The sequence below is a fragment of the Brachypodium distachyon genome, chromosome 4 (assembly GCF_000005505.3).
Source record: "Brachypodium distachyon strain Bd21 chromosome 4, Brachypodium_distachyon_v3.0, whole genome shotgun sequence".
Taxonomy (NCBI): Eukaryota; Viridiplantae; Streptophyta; class Magnoliopsida; order Poales; family Poaceae; genus Brachypodium; species Brachypodium distachyon.
The window spans coordinates 35,400,745-35,415,767 of NC_016134.3; the positions used below are offsets into that span (position 1 = coordinate 35,400,745).

Genomic DNA, 15,023 nt, shown 5'->3' on the forward strand with positions numbered 1-15,023 from the left:
CTTTATGGGCTTCACCTAGTGGCTTTCGGATTACCCCGTTCATTTTCCCAACAATACCTACTTGTATTTTTTTTCGGTGGACAAAAAATAGCACATGTCAGTAGACTTTGTTCTCCAAATAGTTACCACTCTAAGTATTTTATTCCAAATACTACTGTTTAGTGACTTATTTTTTGCAATGATTGTGTATTACTCTCTCCTCATAAAAATTGGTATATTTGGTTTCGTTAAGAAAAAAAACTTTGACCAACAATTACTTATATAATACTCCCTCCCATTTTAATTTTTTGTCAAAATATTACATGTATCTAGACGCTTTTTAAGAATAGATACATTCATATTTGGACAAATTTGAGTCAAAAATTTAGAATCAGAGGAAGCATATGTTTTTTTACGACATGAAAGTTATGTCAGTATATTCATCTTTAAAAGGCCTCTATAATTGAAGCTTCCTATCATATAAATTATGTATCAATATAGTTATTGGTTAACATATCATCTTAACGAAACTAAATACGGAGTACATCAAGCCTTGTGAAAAAGAGTGAGCAGTTAAGAGACAAACAAGTCATGAACTCGTGATAATCCCGCAGCACAACACGCTAGCACGCAGTTGCGCAAGCCCATGGGCGTCCTTATTAGGCACTTCTGATTATCTTTAGAATTTTATATGATCAACAAGAGATCGATCGCGGGAGACTTAGCTACAGTTGCATGTCAAGTGTTCATATTCAGAAACTGGCAGAGTATAAATTATGTTCATTTCCGTCCGCACCCGGCATCCGGAGAATGAGATACAGAGGATGACGGCCGATCACAAATCGACAAGCTAAGCTTTCTCAGTCTTATCCGAAACTTTATCGCCCACTGGCTAAGTGAGGCCGACGCATCCATGCAGCAGTTTCTTTCGAAAGAGATTACGATCAAAAGCACAGGCGGCGGTGGAAAACGGCGGCCGTGCTTCTCGTTCACATGCCTGCCTGCAGTCGTATAGGCGGCGGCAGAAGCTCATGAACGCAATCAAGTCGCTGTTAAGCTCGTGCGAAATCAAATCACTGCTCAAAAACAGTGCCAGTGACACACACACACACACAAGACAACAGCAGGTAAACGACTGAAAGCACGCCGCACTGCACCGATAATTAAGCAGCGGAATATTTACAGGAACTGGTTATAGGTACAGTAATAAACTTTTTTTTTTCGTAGTTACTACTATGATATAGGCTAGTTGTACGTACAGTACCTATCTGAGTCTTGAGATGGAGAAAGAGAAACAAACATCGTTCATGGGCATATCCTAGCTCAGAATTGCTGGGGAGATAGGAAGCCATATATGTATCTCGGCAGCTTCTCGTGTTCCAAACCCAGCAACTAATTTTCGCCCCCCAAAAACAAAAACAAACTGAAAGAAACGACGACGAGACGCCGTCCCGTTTCGTCATCCGATGATCTCGTCCGGCACGGTCATAAACCTCGTCCGCTTCTGCAATAAAAAAAGAACAAGATGGTGCGTAAATTCACAGCAAACACACATATTTGATATATACAACTGATGCTTCAGATTTCACTAAAATGAATTCCCATCGATTCTGTGACAGAGCACGGCATTTTGCAAACATTGATCCTAGCTTTGACAATCGAGCGCTTTCCCGTGAAAGGTAAGCATCAACTGTGACGCACTAGAAACGCGCTTTTGTTTTGTACTGGATGTAAAAGCAATGGCTTCATGATTGCCTAGTCGGGGACTGATTAACGACCACTTGGCTAACGATTTACGTACGTGATGATGATGATGATGATGTTTATCTGTCATAGAAAATTGAACACACGCACGCGATGGTCGATTCCTTCTCTTTGCAAGTAGCAAATGCTCCGAATTCTACCTTGAAGTTGTAAAATACACTAAAGAAAGTGAAATTAGCTAGAGATCTACTACTACCTTTGAAACGGAGACACGTAGTGATCAAATACACTATACTATTCACAAAATCGTTCGTTATCAAACTTATCATTAGTAGTACTAATCCTAATCAACACGCAGTGCCAGTACTGTACTCGCGTGGTAATTTAGTCCAACAAACAAAGCAGTACCGGAATCTTTTAAGCACATGCAGGACGAGACTGTCGCGTCCTTGCTCGTGCGACGTGGCAAAACCTAGCCAAGCTTACCCCCGTCACCTACCGCCGCCGAAACCCCCGGGAGCCAACTATTAAACCGAAATTGACTTGACCTGGCTAGCTGATCTTCTTGATAAGATGCGAGTTTAGCCTCTTCTGAACCAATAATTAAGTTAACCACAAGCTCACATGGCTGCCAGGACACGCGCCGTGCGACGGCTGGGATGGAAGGAGCGAGAGGAGAAGCTTCACCGGAACCGGCCGGCTGTTGCGCTGCAAAGACCACGTGATCGATGATGCAACAAGGCGAAGTGGAGCGCCCACGAACGGAAGAAGGAGGAGGGTCAAAAAAGGGAGTGGAAAAGGAACAATACGTCCGATCTCCAAAAGCGCGGATAGGGTGCACGTACTGCACCTGCGCGCCGTGAACGAAATTGCCACGGATCACACGCCCGAAAGGACACCTCTGCTTTCAGAATTGAGAGAGAACCCGTGAAGAAGAAAAAATATCTATGGTCTAGATCCATTCCCATTCCGTTGGTGTTTTTCCTTTCCTTTCTTGTTGATAAAAGGAATCTGGAGTCTGGAGAGAGCTAGCCTACCACATTGCTGCTGCTGTACTGGCTCCAAGGGGTAGTATCTATTTTACTGTGTTTGTTGGGGTTTCCGGCATGGTTGCTTCAAGATCGCTTCTGCTAGACAGAAGTGGCGAAAACAGAGCATGTCGATCCGGGTGGAGAACAGGTGGTTTCGACTTCCATGTGCCACAAGTGGAATTATTACAGCCTACAGGGACGTAGCGTACGTCCTTATCGGCAATCCTAATCGAGACAGAGCTCCTAGAAGTTGGTTAGCATATAGTGCCAAAATTGTTACTATCATTTCAAACAAGTATGGAAAAAAACGTAACATGGCAAATCCCGTCCACGCACGAAAGGTCGTCCCGGAGGTTGTGGGTTGGGGGAAGAAGATGCTCTCACCTCTTTCTTGACGGCCGTGTTCCTATTGGCTGCGGTGGCGGACGGCATGGGCGCGGCGTGGTGCGCGCCCTGGTCTCTGGCGACGCAGAGCTGCATGATCCTCTCGGCGGCCTCGGCGGGGTCCTTGCTCTCCTTCATCAGCCGCGCCACCTCCGCCTTGGGCAGCCGCATCCGCAGCCTCACGGGGGCCCCGTCGTCCCCGCCGCCGGCCTCCACGGACGATGCCCTTCCGCCACCGGACCCGGGCACGGCGCCGCGCGGCATCATGGACGCCACGTCGGACACGGTGCGGCGGGACAGCATCAGGCTCTCCAGCCGCTCCCTGGCGCCCACGTGCAGCGCGCCGGACCACGTCTTGCGCGGCGCGCGCGCGTCGTCCTCGGCGCCGGCATCGGCATCGAAGCGCGCCGGGCCGCGGGGGAGCTGGACGAGGAAGTAGAGCTTCCCTGGCTTGAGCGCCGCGTCGCGGTCAAGCGGGCGCGCGCGGACGCCCAGGCGGCGGACCTCGTCGGACTCGAGGAGCTGGTGGCCCGGGTGGCCGCGCAGCGCGGCGCCGGCCGTGGCGGGGGTCTTGTAGCGGAACGTGGCGCCGTCCACCGTCATCACCTTGGCCGCGCGCCGGCGGCCCGCCAGAGCGTTGCCCATGGATGCCTGGCACTGCGTGCGCCTTGCCTTGGCTTGGCTTAGCCTAGGTGGACCGTGGACGGTACGCGGCTGTGTGTGTGCGCGCGCGCGCTGGGATGTAATATGATGAGTGGGCTAGGAATTGGGAACTTGGGAGGTTTGGTGGCCGTACGTGAGGTTGGAAGAGCGAGAGCGAGAAGAAGACGGGGGCGGGAGTTATAAAGGTTGTCTGGTCTGGTGTGCTCGTGTCTACCTTGCTCGATCGGGGGCCTGGCTCCCGGTCAAATATTCAAATTGGTCCACATTTCCTGGGTTAATATATATTGTCATCCATGTATTAGATACTACTGCTAGTTACTCGTACAACCAAAAAGAAAGACAGACATATACTAGGAGTAGTACGTTAATTTGAAGGTGTTTCCATGATCTTCCTAGCTAGCTGAAAATGTAACGGCTCTGTTGTAAAATCTCATGCAAACCTTTTCCCTTATATATACACAGCTTTTAGAAAGAGGAATTTTTTTTGAGAATGGGAACCTTTCCATATGATGTATGGATCACACTGCCTTTTTTGCTTTAAACATGTTACTGTGCATGTGTGATATCAAACCACTAGTGCAAGTCTGTGTGTACGCTGATTAGTGCAAAAGCGGCCTGTTATGTGTTGGCGCAGCCGCACATGATACAACTGCTGTGCTGATGTGCTCCCCACTGCGGCAGTACTAATGGTGATGATGATGATGGTCTGCTTTATTATTAGCCTTTTATCTCAAGATTGCGTCGTAATCTAGCATTTTGTCTAGCTGGTGGTGCAATCTTGTTGAAGCAAATGATGGGAAAGCAGGCATTGGGATTGCTATTTACTTTTGAGATGCTAAGTTAAGTCAACTGCAAGAAAAATCATACTGCCATGCATGATTCCCAAGCCCAACCAAGGTTGAGTTCATGAGTTACAATCAAATTCTTGCAGTTTTGAGTACAAACCGAATATGCCAATAAGTTTTTTCTTGGGTAAGTATGAAACCGGGGGAAAAAAAAATACAAACTCCAAGTAAGTGGCGACCATTGGATCAAATCAAAATAAGTAGGGCTGTAGTGTTGTTGAGGGTGCAGCAGGTAAGCGGCTGACGGTGGGCATCATCTGCCATCTTCTGCTAAGAATCTTAATTCTTACATATTACCCTGACAGTTGTGGTCTTGTGAGAAAAATACTCTATGGCTATACGTTACCGTATCCGGAAAATATGTTTTTTTCATGATTACCTCTTCATGTGTGCAAAATCCGAAATTAATAGTCGGTGTCTTTTTTTTTGCGGGTAAAATTAATAGTCGGTGTCAAGAGCCTGATGATTAGTCCCGTAATCCAGGCTGACCCATGCATCCCGGCCTCGCGTGTTGCATCTAAACTTGGTCGTTGGTTGCATGTGCACGTCCAACTTGTACAAAAATGATGGGTCAAACCTTGTGCATGAAACAATCCGTAAACGCCGGAGTACCCTGATATGCAGGTAACTAAATAGTCTGACCACAATCTCGGTCGCGTAACAAGCGTCGTCGCTTCGTGTGATCCGTCACGTACCACATACCCATTCTTCAAATCTAACCTTTTCTTGCTCCGGGTTATCGGCAGAGAGCCAAAGAATAGAAGCCCTGACCAAACATAGGACTGCAGGAGACGATGATTCCGTGTTAGTTTGCACTTTGCTGGAACACATGCTTATGCCATAGTGTTCGGCCATAGTCTGTACTATCCCACAACGCCACCAGATTTGCCGGACGTCTATGATCACTGCGAAAACATTGGCACGTACACGTTACAGAATGAGCGCGGATTTGTTGTGATCGGCCATTCATCTTGCCATTTCCTCACGGCGGATGCATACTGCTGCATCACCTGGAAGCATTTGCGTGGTAACGTGGTTGGCGCTCAGAAATGAGTCCGGTCGCATGGTTTACGAGCCTGCTTGTGCAGATGACCCGACCGTGTCAAGGGGCCGGTGTGTACGAGCCCAGGAGTCGCAGATTCTGATCCCCTCCGATCTCCTCCCCTGCTTTCATGAATTGAGACTTTGAGTACTACTGTACTGGAGTACTATTTTTGAAACGGAGTACTATGGAATGGCTAGTTCAGATCCGTCATCGGTCGATCGGTTGGCAGTTTGTAACGTACGCGAAACAGTACGTGGTCCACACGATGGAGTTGATCAGAATGACAGTGCTGCTGACTGCTTGTAAACATTTGGTAGTTGCCTCTTGACCAATATACACGCATACTATATGTTTTCCGTTTTATTTTCTCTTATTCAAACGAGAACATCAATCTGGTTTTATTGATTAAACAAAAATCATATTCCCATTCTGTGGGAATCTGGAGTTGGTCTGATCCCAAAATCCTCTAGCTATAAGTTTGAAAAATGGTGGATCCCCAGAACTGATTTTAAAGATGTAGTGGTTAAATCCTGGACTGCCCCACTAAGGGCACTACTGCCATTGATATCTGGCAGGAGAAGGCCAGACGATTTATGAAAACTTCTAAAGGTTGGAGTAGAAACATTGAAACTGGTTTTAGAAATCTGAAAAAAGATATGATGGAGGAATATGACCTGTTAGACATTATGAAGCGACCGCCCCCGTACAAGGTTCGATCTTTGTGCTTACTGTGCTAGTCCCTGAATCGACTCACTAGCACACACAGTTTCATGATGAAATATCCAAAAACAAAGATCAAAATACTTTATTACATCGCATCATCCAGAATTTAATAGTACTTACAACCTTGCATAACCCCTTGGGCTAGCATAACAACAAGAGTTTCAAGATAACAAAAATATTGTTTCACAAACGGCAGCGGAAAAAGGTGAAGCAAATGGGCCACAACTACTCCAAGGTGAGAGCATGTTGAAATGTAAGCACATGACCCACAAGACAACGACGAACCTCACGCATCGTCGGATTCACCTGCATTATTAATTGCAGCCACTACGTGGTCAATACATTGAATGTATTGGCAAGTTCACCAGAGTTATAAAGGACCTACCAAGTATATGCATAATTTGGCTAAAGAGGTTTGGCTATTTGCATAAAAGCATCATTGTTCAATTCTATCATTTTTAAACAAATAGTTTTAATTCTATTGGACACGGGGTAGAAACACCCATCCTCCTATTAACCTAGGCACATTGAGTAGACACATCAATGCTCCTGCCCAGTTCAATTCATTCATTTTATTAGGAAATAGGAATGAGTGAGACCTTCCTTACAGCCCCCAAATCTAGTTGCTCATAATTGTCCGTAACCGGGGACACGGCTAAGTACTTAGTTTGACACTCTCGAGAGGTGGTACACTTTACCCATAAGAAATCGACGTGTTAATCCCTTACTGTCCTCAGGGTAGAGTAGCAATGGCATCGACTACAGGAATTTTCAGAACATAATTCCCCAGACCACCTGAGGGACGCGCCCCCACCTACACTGCTACATACCGATGTCACCTCGGATTCGGGTTCATATTTCTTACATCCATCCTGGCAGAGCCCATAATACCATGTGGTTGTACTGGAAGCTACTAAACAGGAAACTAGTCCAGTCTCTGGTTACCCCGGGTGGCATCCCACATTTGCGACGCAGGCGCTCCCATAGAAATGACGAGACGACTCGTAGAAATGGACCCATAAAAATGGACCTGACGCCACATACATCTCAAATACTCAAAGCAGCCCACCCAGGACGGTTCATTGAATTACTTGTTTTGCCATACACTAGGAAAACCATACTTTAATTCAATAACATCACATTGTAATAATACCAACCCTCGTATACTAACATAGCATAGCATTTACTACTACGTTGGCAATTGGTGGTGAGGATAATAAAACAAAATTTTGGGCACCGGTTTCAATTAAAAATGATTTCAAAATAATTAGTTATGAATTAAATGGCATTAAACCTTATTCTGTAAATTGAATGTGATTCAAATATTCAAATTTAAATTTAAACAGTGCCAAAAGATTCTACAGGTCAAAAGCTTTCCAGAAAGGTAAAATTTGTCAAATTTGGCCAAAGGGTTTAAAAGTTATAAGCATTTGAAATTCTAGGGGGTTTTCTGCAAAAGTGCCAATTAAATCAATTCCAGGATTAAAATTATATTTTCGTTTTTATTAAGCAGTGCCACGTGTCACGTCGTGATTGGCCGGTAACCGGTTCACTTAAAAGAATTCACAGGATCTAATCCTAATCGTTGATGAAGAATGGATGGCTGAGATTGAACATGGGAGATTACCGGCAGCGCTAGGGTTCCGGCGAAGATTCCGGCGACGCGGGGACGCAGCGGCAAGCGGTTCCGGCGAGGTTTTCGGGTCGGGGAAGCGCGGGGAAGACGCGGCACGTCGAGACGGAGATGGGGACGGGGTCGGCGAGGCTCGGGGTGGCCGGAGATGACGCCTAGGACGGCGGAGAAGCGGCGGCGGCGGCGGAGCTTCGGGTTGACGATGATGGCGAGCCGCGGGGCACCAGGGACCAAACGGAGCGCGTCACAAGGTGCGTGTGAGAGAGGGGAAGACGGAGAGGCAAGCGGCGACGAGAAATTAGGGCGGCGTGGGCGCGTAATCGACGAAGAGGAAAGGGGAAAATGGATGCGCAGGGCTCGGGCTTTAAAGGGACGCGGGCGGCAGGGCGCGGCGGTCATGGCAGTGACGGGGCGGCGGAGATTCGGCCGGGGATGGCGGCGCGGACGCGACGGCGTGACGCGCTGGGTTTCCTTCGGGGAGACGAAGACCCTGACAGGTGGGTCCCACTTGTCAGTGGCTCGCGCGCGCGTGGCGGGCTGGGCCGGCTCGGGCGCGGTCGGAACTGGGCCGGTTCGGCCCATTTGGCCGGGCCGGTCCGGTTTCCCCCTTTTTTTCTTTTCTTTTTTTCCTTTTTCTGATTTCTTTGATATCTTTTGATTTTGAACTCCAAATTGGTCCAAATAAATTCCAGAAAATTTGTAAAATCATGTTTTATCATGATTCAAATTTGGGGACAAAATTCCCCTCAAAATAAAATATATAAAAATACATTTTCCCTATAAATGCCTTTAGGGCTATATAACTATTTAAATAAAATAGTTTTTTAACTCCAAACAAATATCCAAAAATTATGGGATAGCTTATTTATGCAATAAACCCCTTTTATAGATAAACCTTATTGGTTTTAAAGATCCAAAGCTCAAATGGGTGAAACCCTAGGGTTTAAAATGAAATAAAAACCTTTTTAAAGCCTTTTGAGATTCAAATTTGAATTCAACATGCAAATGTGGCATGATGCTCATGGATGCAATGCATATGAAAGGTTTTGGAATTTTGGGATGTCACACATTAAATCTGAAACTACTCCCCTGGCTGAACAGGAACAAACTAGGATGAAAGACATTTATTTAGAAATGCAAAAAATCTGGCTCATGGAAGAAACAAAAGCCAGACAAAGATCTAGAGATAGGAGCAGTAAAGAAGGAGATAGAAATACCTCTTACTTTAATGCAGTAGCCAATCAAAGGAGGCGGAAACCCTCATCCATGCTTTGGATGGCCCACAGGGAACAGTGACAGACACTAAGGATATGATAGAAGTAGCTACTAATTTCTATAAGGAGCTCTTCTGCCTGGAGGACAGAACAGGCTTCTCTCTTGCCCATGATTTTTTCTCTGAAGGAGAAAAGGCCACTGAGGCTGATAACTCTGTCTTACAGGCTCCTTTCAGTGAACAGGAGATTAAGAAAGCTGTTTTTAATTCCTACACTGATGGAGCACCAGGCCCTGATGGGCTTTCCTTTATGTTTTATCAGCACTATTGGGACACAATTAATTCTGATTTAATAACACTATTTACAGATTTCCATAGTGGAACTTTAGACATCTTTAGATTGAACTTTGCCATCCTCACTTTAATCCCTAAGGAACCTGATGCCTCTTCCATGAAGAAATTCAGACCCATGAGTTTTCTTAAGTGTAGCTTCAAGATTTTCACTAAAGTACTTACAAATAGACTTGCTCTGATCATGAACTCTCCCATTTTTAGTAACCAATCTGCTTTCATTAAAGTCAGATACATCCTAGAAAGTGTAGTAGCTGCACATGAGGTGCTCCACTCTGTTCATAGTTCAGGTGAAAGTGGGCTAATCCTCAAATTAGACTATGAAAAGGCTTTTGATAAAGTGAACCTGGAATTTTTAGGTGATCTTTTAGCTCTTCGTGGCTTTGGCCAAAAATGGAGAACCTGGATTTACCAGATCACCCATCAAGGCTCTGTAGGGGTTAAGATTAACAATGTTGGGGGTAACTTCTTTACCACTGGCAAGGGGCTGAGACAAGGGGACCCTTTGTCCCCTTTGCTTTTCAATCTTGTTGTTGATGTGCTCACCAAGCTCCTGTGTAAAGCTGCTTCCCAGAGCATGATAAGTGGACTTGGTGAGAACATCTGCCCTGGAGGTGTCATCAGTCTGCAGTATGCTGATGACACCATCCTTTTTTCCTCCAGTAACATTGAGAAAGCCACTAACTTAAAATGGGTCCTAACCTGCTTCCAACAAGTCTCTGGGATGAAAATTAACTACCCTAAGAGTGAGCTAATACCCATTGGCCTGGATGCAACACAGACTTCCCCTTTCTCACCTCTTTTGATTGCACTGAAGGTGCTTTCCCCATCAAATACCTACGAATTCCCCTTCACTATGACAAGCTCAAGAAAGAGGATATACAACCTTTAGTAGATAAGATTATTAAGAGGATTGCTGGCTAGAGAGGGAATCTTCTCTCTTATGCAGACAGACTAGTGTTGATCAAATCCTGCCTAGGTAGCATCCCCATTTGCTTACTTTCCTTCTTTAAATTTCTCAAATGGGCCCTGCACCTGATAAACACCCAAATGCCCCACTGCCTCTGGAATGATTTTGAGGGGCACAGGAAACTCCACCTGGCCAACTGGTCACTAGTTAGTATGAAAGAGGAGTTTGCTGGACTGGGGGTCCTAACCTCCAAAACCTTAACCTTTCCCTCCTAGCTTCCTGGGTCAAAAGATACATCTGTAGCGAGGGAAAGATCTAGAGAACAATAGTTGATAACGAATATGTGACCACCCCTAATATCTTTTGTAGCAATACTTCTGGTGTCTTACACTTCTGGAAAGGAGTGATGTGGGCTGCCAAAAGCTGCCAGATTTGGCTATAGGTGGATTGTGAGAGATGGTACCAAAATCAAGTTCTGGGAAGATAGTTGGTTTGGTTTCTCCGCTCTTGCAGTTCAATTTTGGCCCCTCTATATTATCTTCAATGAATGTAATGCCACCATTGCTGATGTTTGGGATGGGCAAAACCTGAAATTTACTTTTAGAAGAACCTTTTCCCAAACCATGATGGAATCCTGGTATGCCTTAGAACAGGTTGCTTGTAGCATAGTGCTTAGAGATGACACAGATTCACTTATCTAGCAATATACTGCTTCAGGGCAGTATTCTTCTAGCTCTCTCTATAGCATCATCAACTTTAGAGGTGTCAAACAGATCTTCATACCCTCTCTTTGGTCAATCCCTACTCCACCCAGGGTTCAGGTTTTTCTGTGGCTGGTCTCCCATAATAAGATCATGACCAAAGATAACATGAAAAAAAGACATATAGAGAAACCAGAGAGCTGTGTTTTTTGTGCTGAAAATGAAACTGTTTATCATCTCTTTTTTGAATGTGCAGTTGCTAAAATCATGTGGCAAACAGTTTCCCTCCATTTCAATAAACAACTGGGGGCTGATCTAGAATCCATTGCCAGATTATGGATTTCTCACAAAAAGCATGGAGCTTTGAATTCTATTTGTGCTGCTATCCTTTGGTGTATCTGGAAATTTAGAAATAGCTTTACTTTTTATAATGCTGTTTGGATTAGCTCTAACCAATTATGGTGGCTTATACTCCGAACTCTCCAGAAATGGAAGATTATCTACAAGCAGGAGATTTTGGGACAGGTCGAGGGTTTCTGTTCCCTCTTCCGCTCGGTGCTGAAGGCACCCCCTCTCTTGGGCTAGCGCTAGCAGCTTTCAGCTCTACTGGAGGTAGAGTTTGCTCGCTGGCGTCAAGACCTGAAGACACACTCCTGGGAGACTACGCCAAGCTGAAGATCTCCGACACGCACCAGGCTCTCCCGCGCGTGGCTGCTCGCCTCTCCACCGTTGTTCCTCACTGCCCTATGAGGCACGCTGAATCGCCGAAAGGTCGGCTGTAATGAAACTCCATAGCTGCTTTTGCTAGAAAGATAGGTTTAGAGAAGGAATAGCTTTTGAGTTTTTGTGACACAAACTTGTTCTGCTACAGCTGCGATTTTGGCCCCACAATGGGTCTCAATGAAAAGTTGGGACCGGGAGCGAGCCCCTGTTCATCTAAAAAAAATTGATTAAACAAAATCTACCGGAGTAGTATACTACTCAAAGTCCAGAGTTATAGTATGAGAAACGACAACAATATTCGTTTCTCTTCCAGAGTTATTAATTAACGAAAAGTGAGGACCAAGATGGAGCACCAGACCACCATAGCAGGCTAGCAGCCATCCTATGATAATGCGATTACCAATGCATTAGCAAAAGAGATACTAGTATATGTATGGATTAAAGAAAACTTAGTGCTGGTTCCATGCATGGTCAAACAAAAAGGAGGGATAAAGAAAGGACAAAAGGCAAAGACGGGTTTGAAGCACATCGCGCGGTTTCATGGGATCTTGCCGGTGCGGTGCCCTCACAAATTAAATCTGCAACTTGCATATATATGCATTGACACGCTTAATTATGGCACTGAAATAGACACGCTTAATTGGGACGTACTCAACGTGTATTTCGGGTGACCCCTTTAGTATGTCTTTTTTTTATGAAAAGGATACAGAATTATCATAAAGGTTCACTGAAAATACAAAGCACTTCAAACATTTTTATTGTCGTCTCTCGATCATCGCCCGAATGGACGTGCTTCCAGAAGTAAAGCTGGAGATTGCATAGCCATGATGGCGTTCCATCAGAAAAAAGTAGTGAAGAGATTGCAAAAAGGTTGAATCTTTTTTATTGGCCAGACTTTTCAAAGTGAAGAATAATAATTCACACTCCAGTCTTTAGTACGAGTATTATTCTTCACTTTGAAAATGCCTTGCAAGATCTCAAAGGGAAATGGATCTAGCAAACTGTGTGCTCCTTTCCTTAGATACTTCGCCATACACTATCGAAGTATAATTGAAAACATGGAAATAATTTCATAAGAAAACAATCGTATAATATTCCACAAACATGCCTGACACATCGGATCACGTGCGAGATGCCAAGTCGGTGCCACATCACCTAACAAGAGGGGCATCATGTCAGAGTTTGTTCATATATATTCTTCAAATCTGGTCGGTTATCTTCTTTTTAAGTAGTTTACTTTTTTAAATAAGCTGTCGTTAAAATCTATCGCTTTGTTAAATGGTCCTAATAAAAAAAAAGTGGGATCTTTTTTCTATGAATGAAAGTTTTGCCATTACAGTTTTAAAATGAGCTGGACGTACGGTTGAGACGAGCCATCATGATCCGCCTGTGGAGGTGACATACACAGCACGTCGTGCTCACGCACTAATCAGTCAGACACGTACGGGGAATCTCGCATTGTATATATCTGCAATTATAGGTAGCTTCCAAATCTAAATAATTCATGTTAAAATGGACGCTTAGCCAGATGACACGGCAGAGACAGGATCCCCAGGAGTCACGGGAGCGCTAAACCCGTGACAATCCAAATTGCCTTGCCACCCATCCGTCCGTGTCCACGGAGGAGGCGATCGAACAGCTCTGCTTCGTTAGCTTCCTGCCCGTTTCCAGGATCCTCGTCGCGGATAGATACTGTTAGTTGCATTATCTCATCCGCTATGACAGGGGAAGCGCCAGTTGCCAAGTCAGCTTGGAAGCTTCTGTTTCATCGGTTTGTGGGATGGACTGGCACGCCAGCCCGATCTTGCCGTTTTGCGACAGTCGTAGGATGTATCCAGGATCCTGGTGATGCAGATATATATGCAGTGCAGGTTCTGTCAGTGCTTGGGCTCTTCACGGCTTCACGCAGTAACCCAATGTCCTTTCCTGATTTTATTGTTAGTATAGTACTTAAGTGTGCCTTTTGGTTTCTGCTGAGGCTGACGGATTTGATTTCAGCAACAGCAGCGTGATCAAGCCAGGTAGAGAAACATAAACCTGACGGCGGAGGAGGGGTACCGAGTCACGGGGAAAACCAGAACAATTTGCCTAGTTACCTTTGCTGATGGAGGACTTGATCTCTTCCTACCTTCCATGTTTTCTGCGTGGTTTTTGTGGTGTTTGATATGACCATCCTGTTGTTCTTTCTTACTACGGCTAGCCGCGTATTATTATTATTTTTACCTAAGAAAGAAGCATTGCTTTCTACTCATCGGCAGTGTATGACAGACAGATTCTACGCAGAATACGTAGATTGGACACAATACAAGGTCAAGGGATACACATGCATGCACCATGATCAATAAAATGGTCGGAGGAGTCCGCTTAAAGCTTCAGGCTTCAGCAGAATATATATGTATAGTCAACTCAGACGGAAGCCCAGACGAATTTGGTGACCAAGATTAGTTATCTGCTTAAGGACCATAAACGTGCTGCTCGATGAACCCCGCGCCACCTACCTAACCACGGCACGTCAAAAGATTGCAACTTGTCCTTGCTTAGTCCTGGCCTTTAAACCTTTCGCCCCCAGCAGCTTTAACTATTCTGAGACAGGGTTGCATGATTTGTGCGTTGCCGGCAAGACTTTGGCATAGGAAGTCCCTTGATGTGGCCATTTTTATGTGAGAAAAGACAAGTTTAACATGGATGCTGATCAGAGGACGTAAGAGGATGCTGCTGGTGTTTGTTGGGGACCGAGAGTGCGTCATCAGATTCGGACAGGCAGGGATGCTAATTAAGACTTCAGAGGCAACGAACTCGGCAGCTAAATACTACGTAGTCTTATCCGCCCACGAGGAAAAGGCTGCGCCTTTTCTGCGAACTAAGCTAGCTTACGCACCAAACTAAACCAAACAACTTTTGACTAGAGTCCAGGTATGGTGGTAAAGTTTGATCGTTTGTACTGTATTTTATTTCTGTCATCGATAGAGGATTAACTTAGTCCCTGATAATCATCAGCTCTGGTTGTGTCTACATGCATGAATGCTGGCGCTCTGAAAAGAGTGGATGGTGTCTGAACAGAGACAAAAGCGTGTTGATCAACGGATATATATAGAGAGAGTTCAGTAACAGAGTGACT

At 45.2% G+C, this 15,023-nt stretch overlaps 1 protein-coding gene across 1 annotated transcript; it reads right to left on the reverse strand.

Annotated features, from left to right (window-relative positions):
- Positions 1-1,107: 1,107 nt before the first annotated feature.
- Positions 1,108-4,057, reverse strand: LOC100829542 (uncharacterized protein At1g66480). Its single transcript, XM_003578044.4, has 2 exons — positions 3,099-4,057; positions 1,108-1,483 (listed from the first exon to the last, which is right to left on the reverse strand). The coding sequence occupies exons 1-2, from the start codon at positions 3,741-3,743 to the stop codon at positions 1,439-1,441; spliced, it is 690 nt and encodes a 229-aa protein (XP_003578092.1). The 5' UTR covers positions 3,744-4,057; the 3' UTR covers positions 1,108-1,438.
- Positions 4,058-15,023: the final 10,966 nt, after the last annotated feature.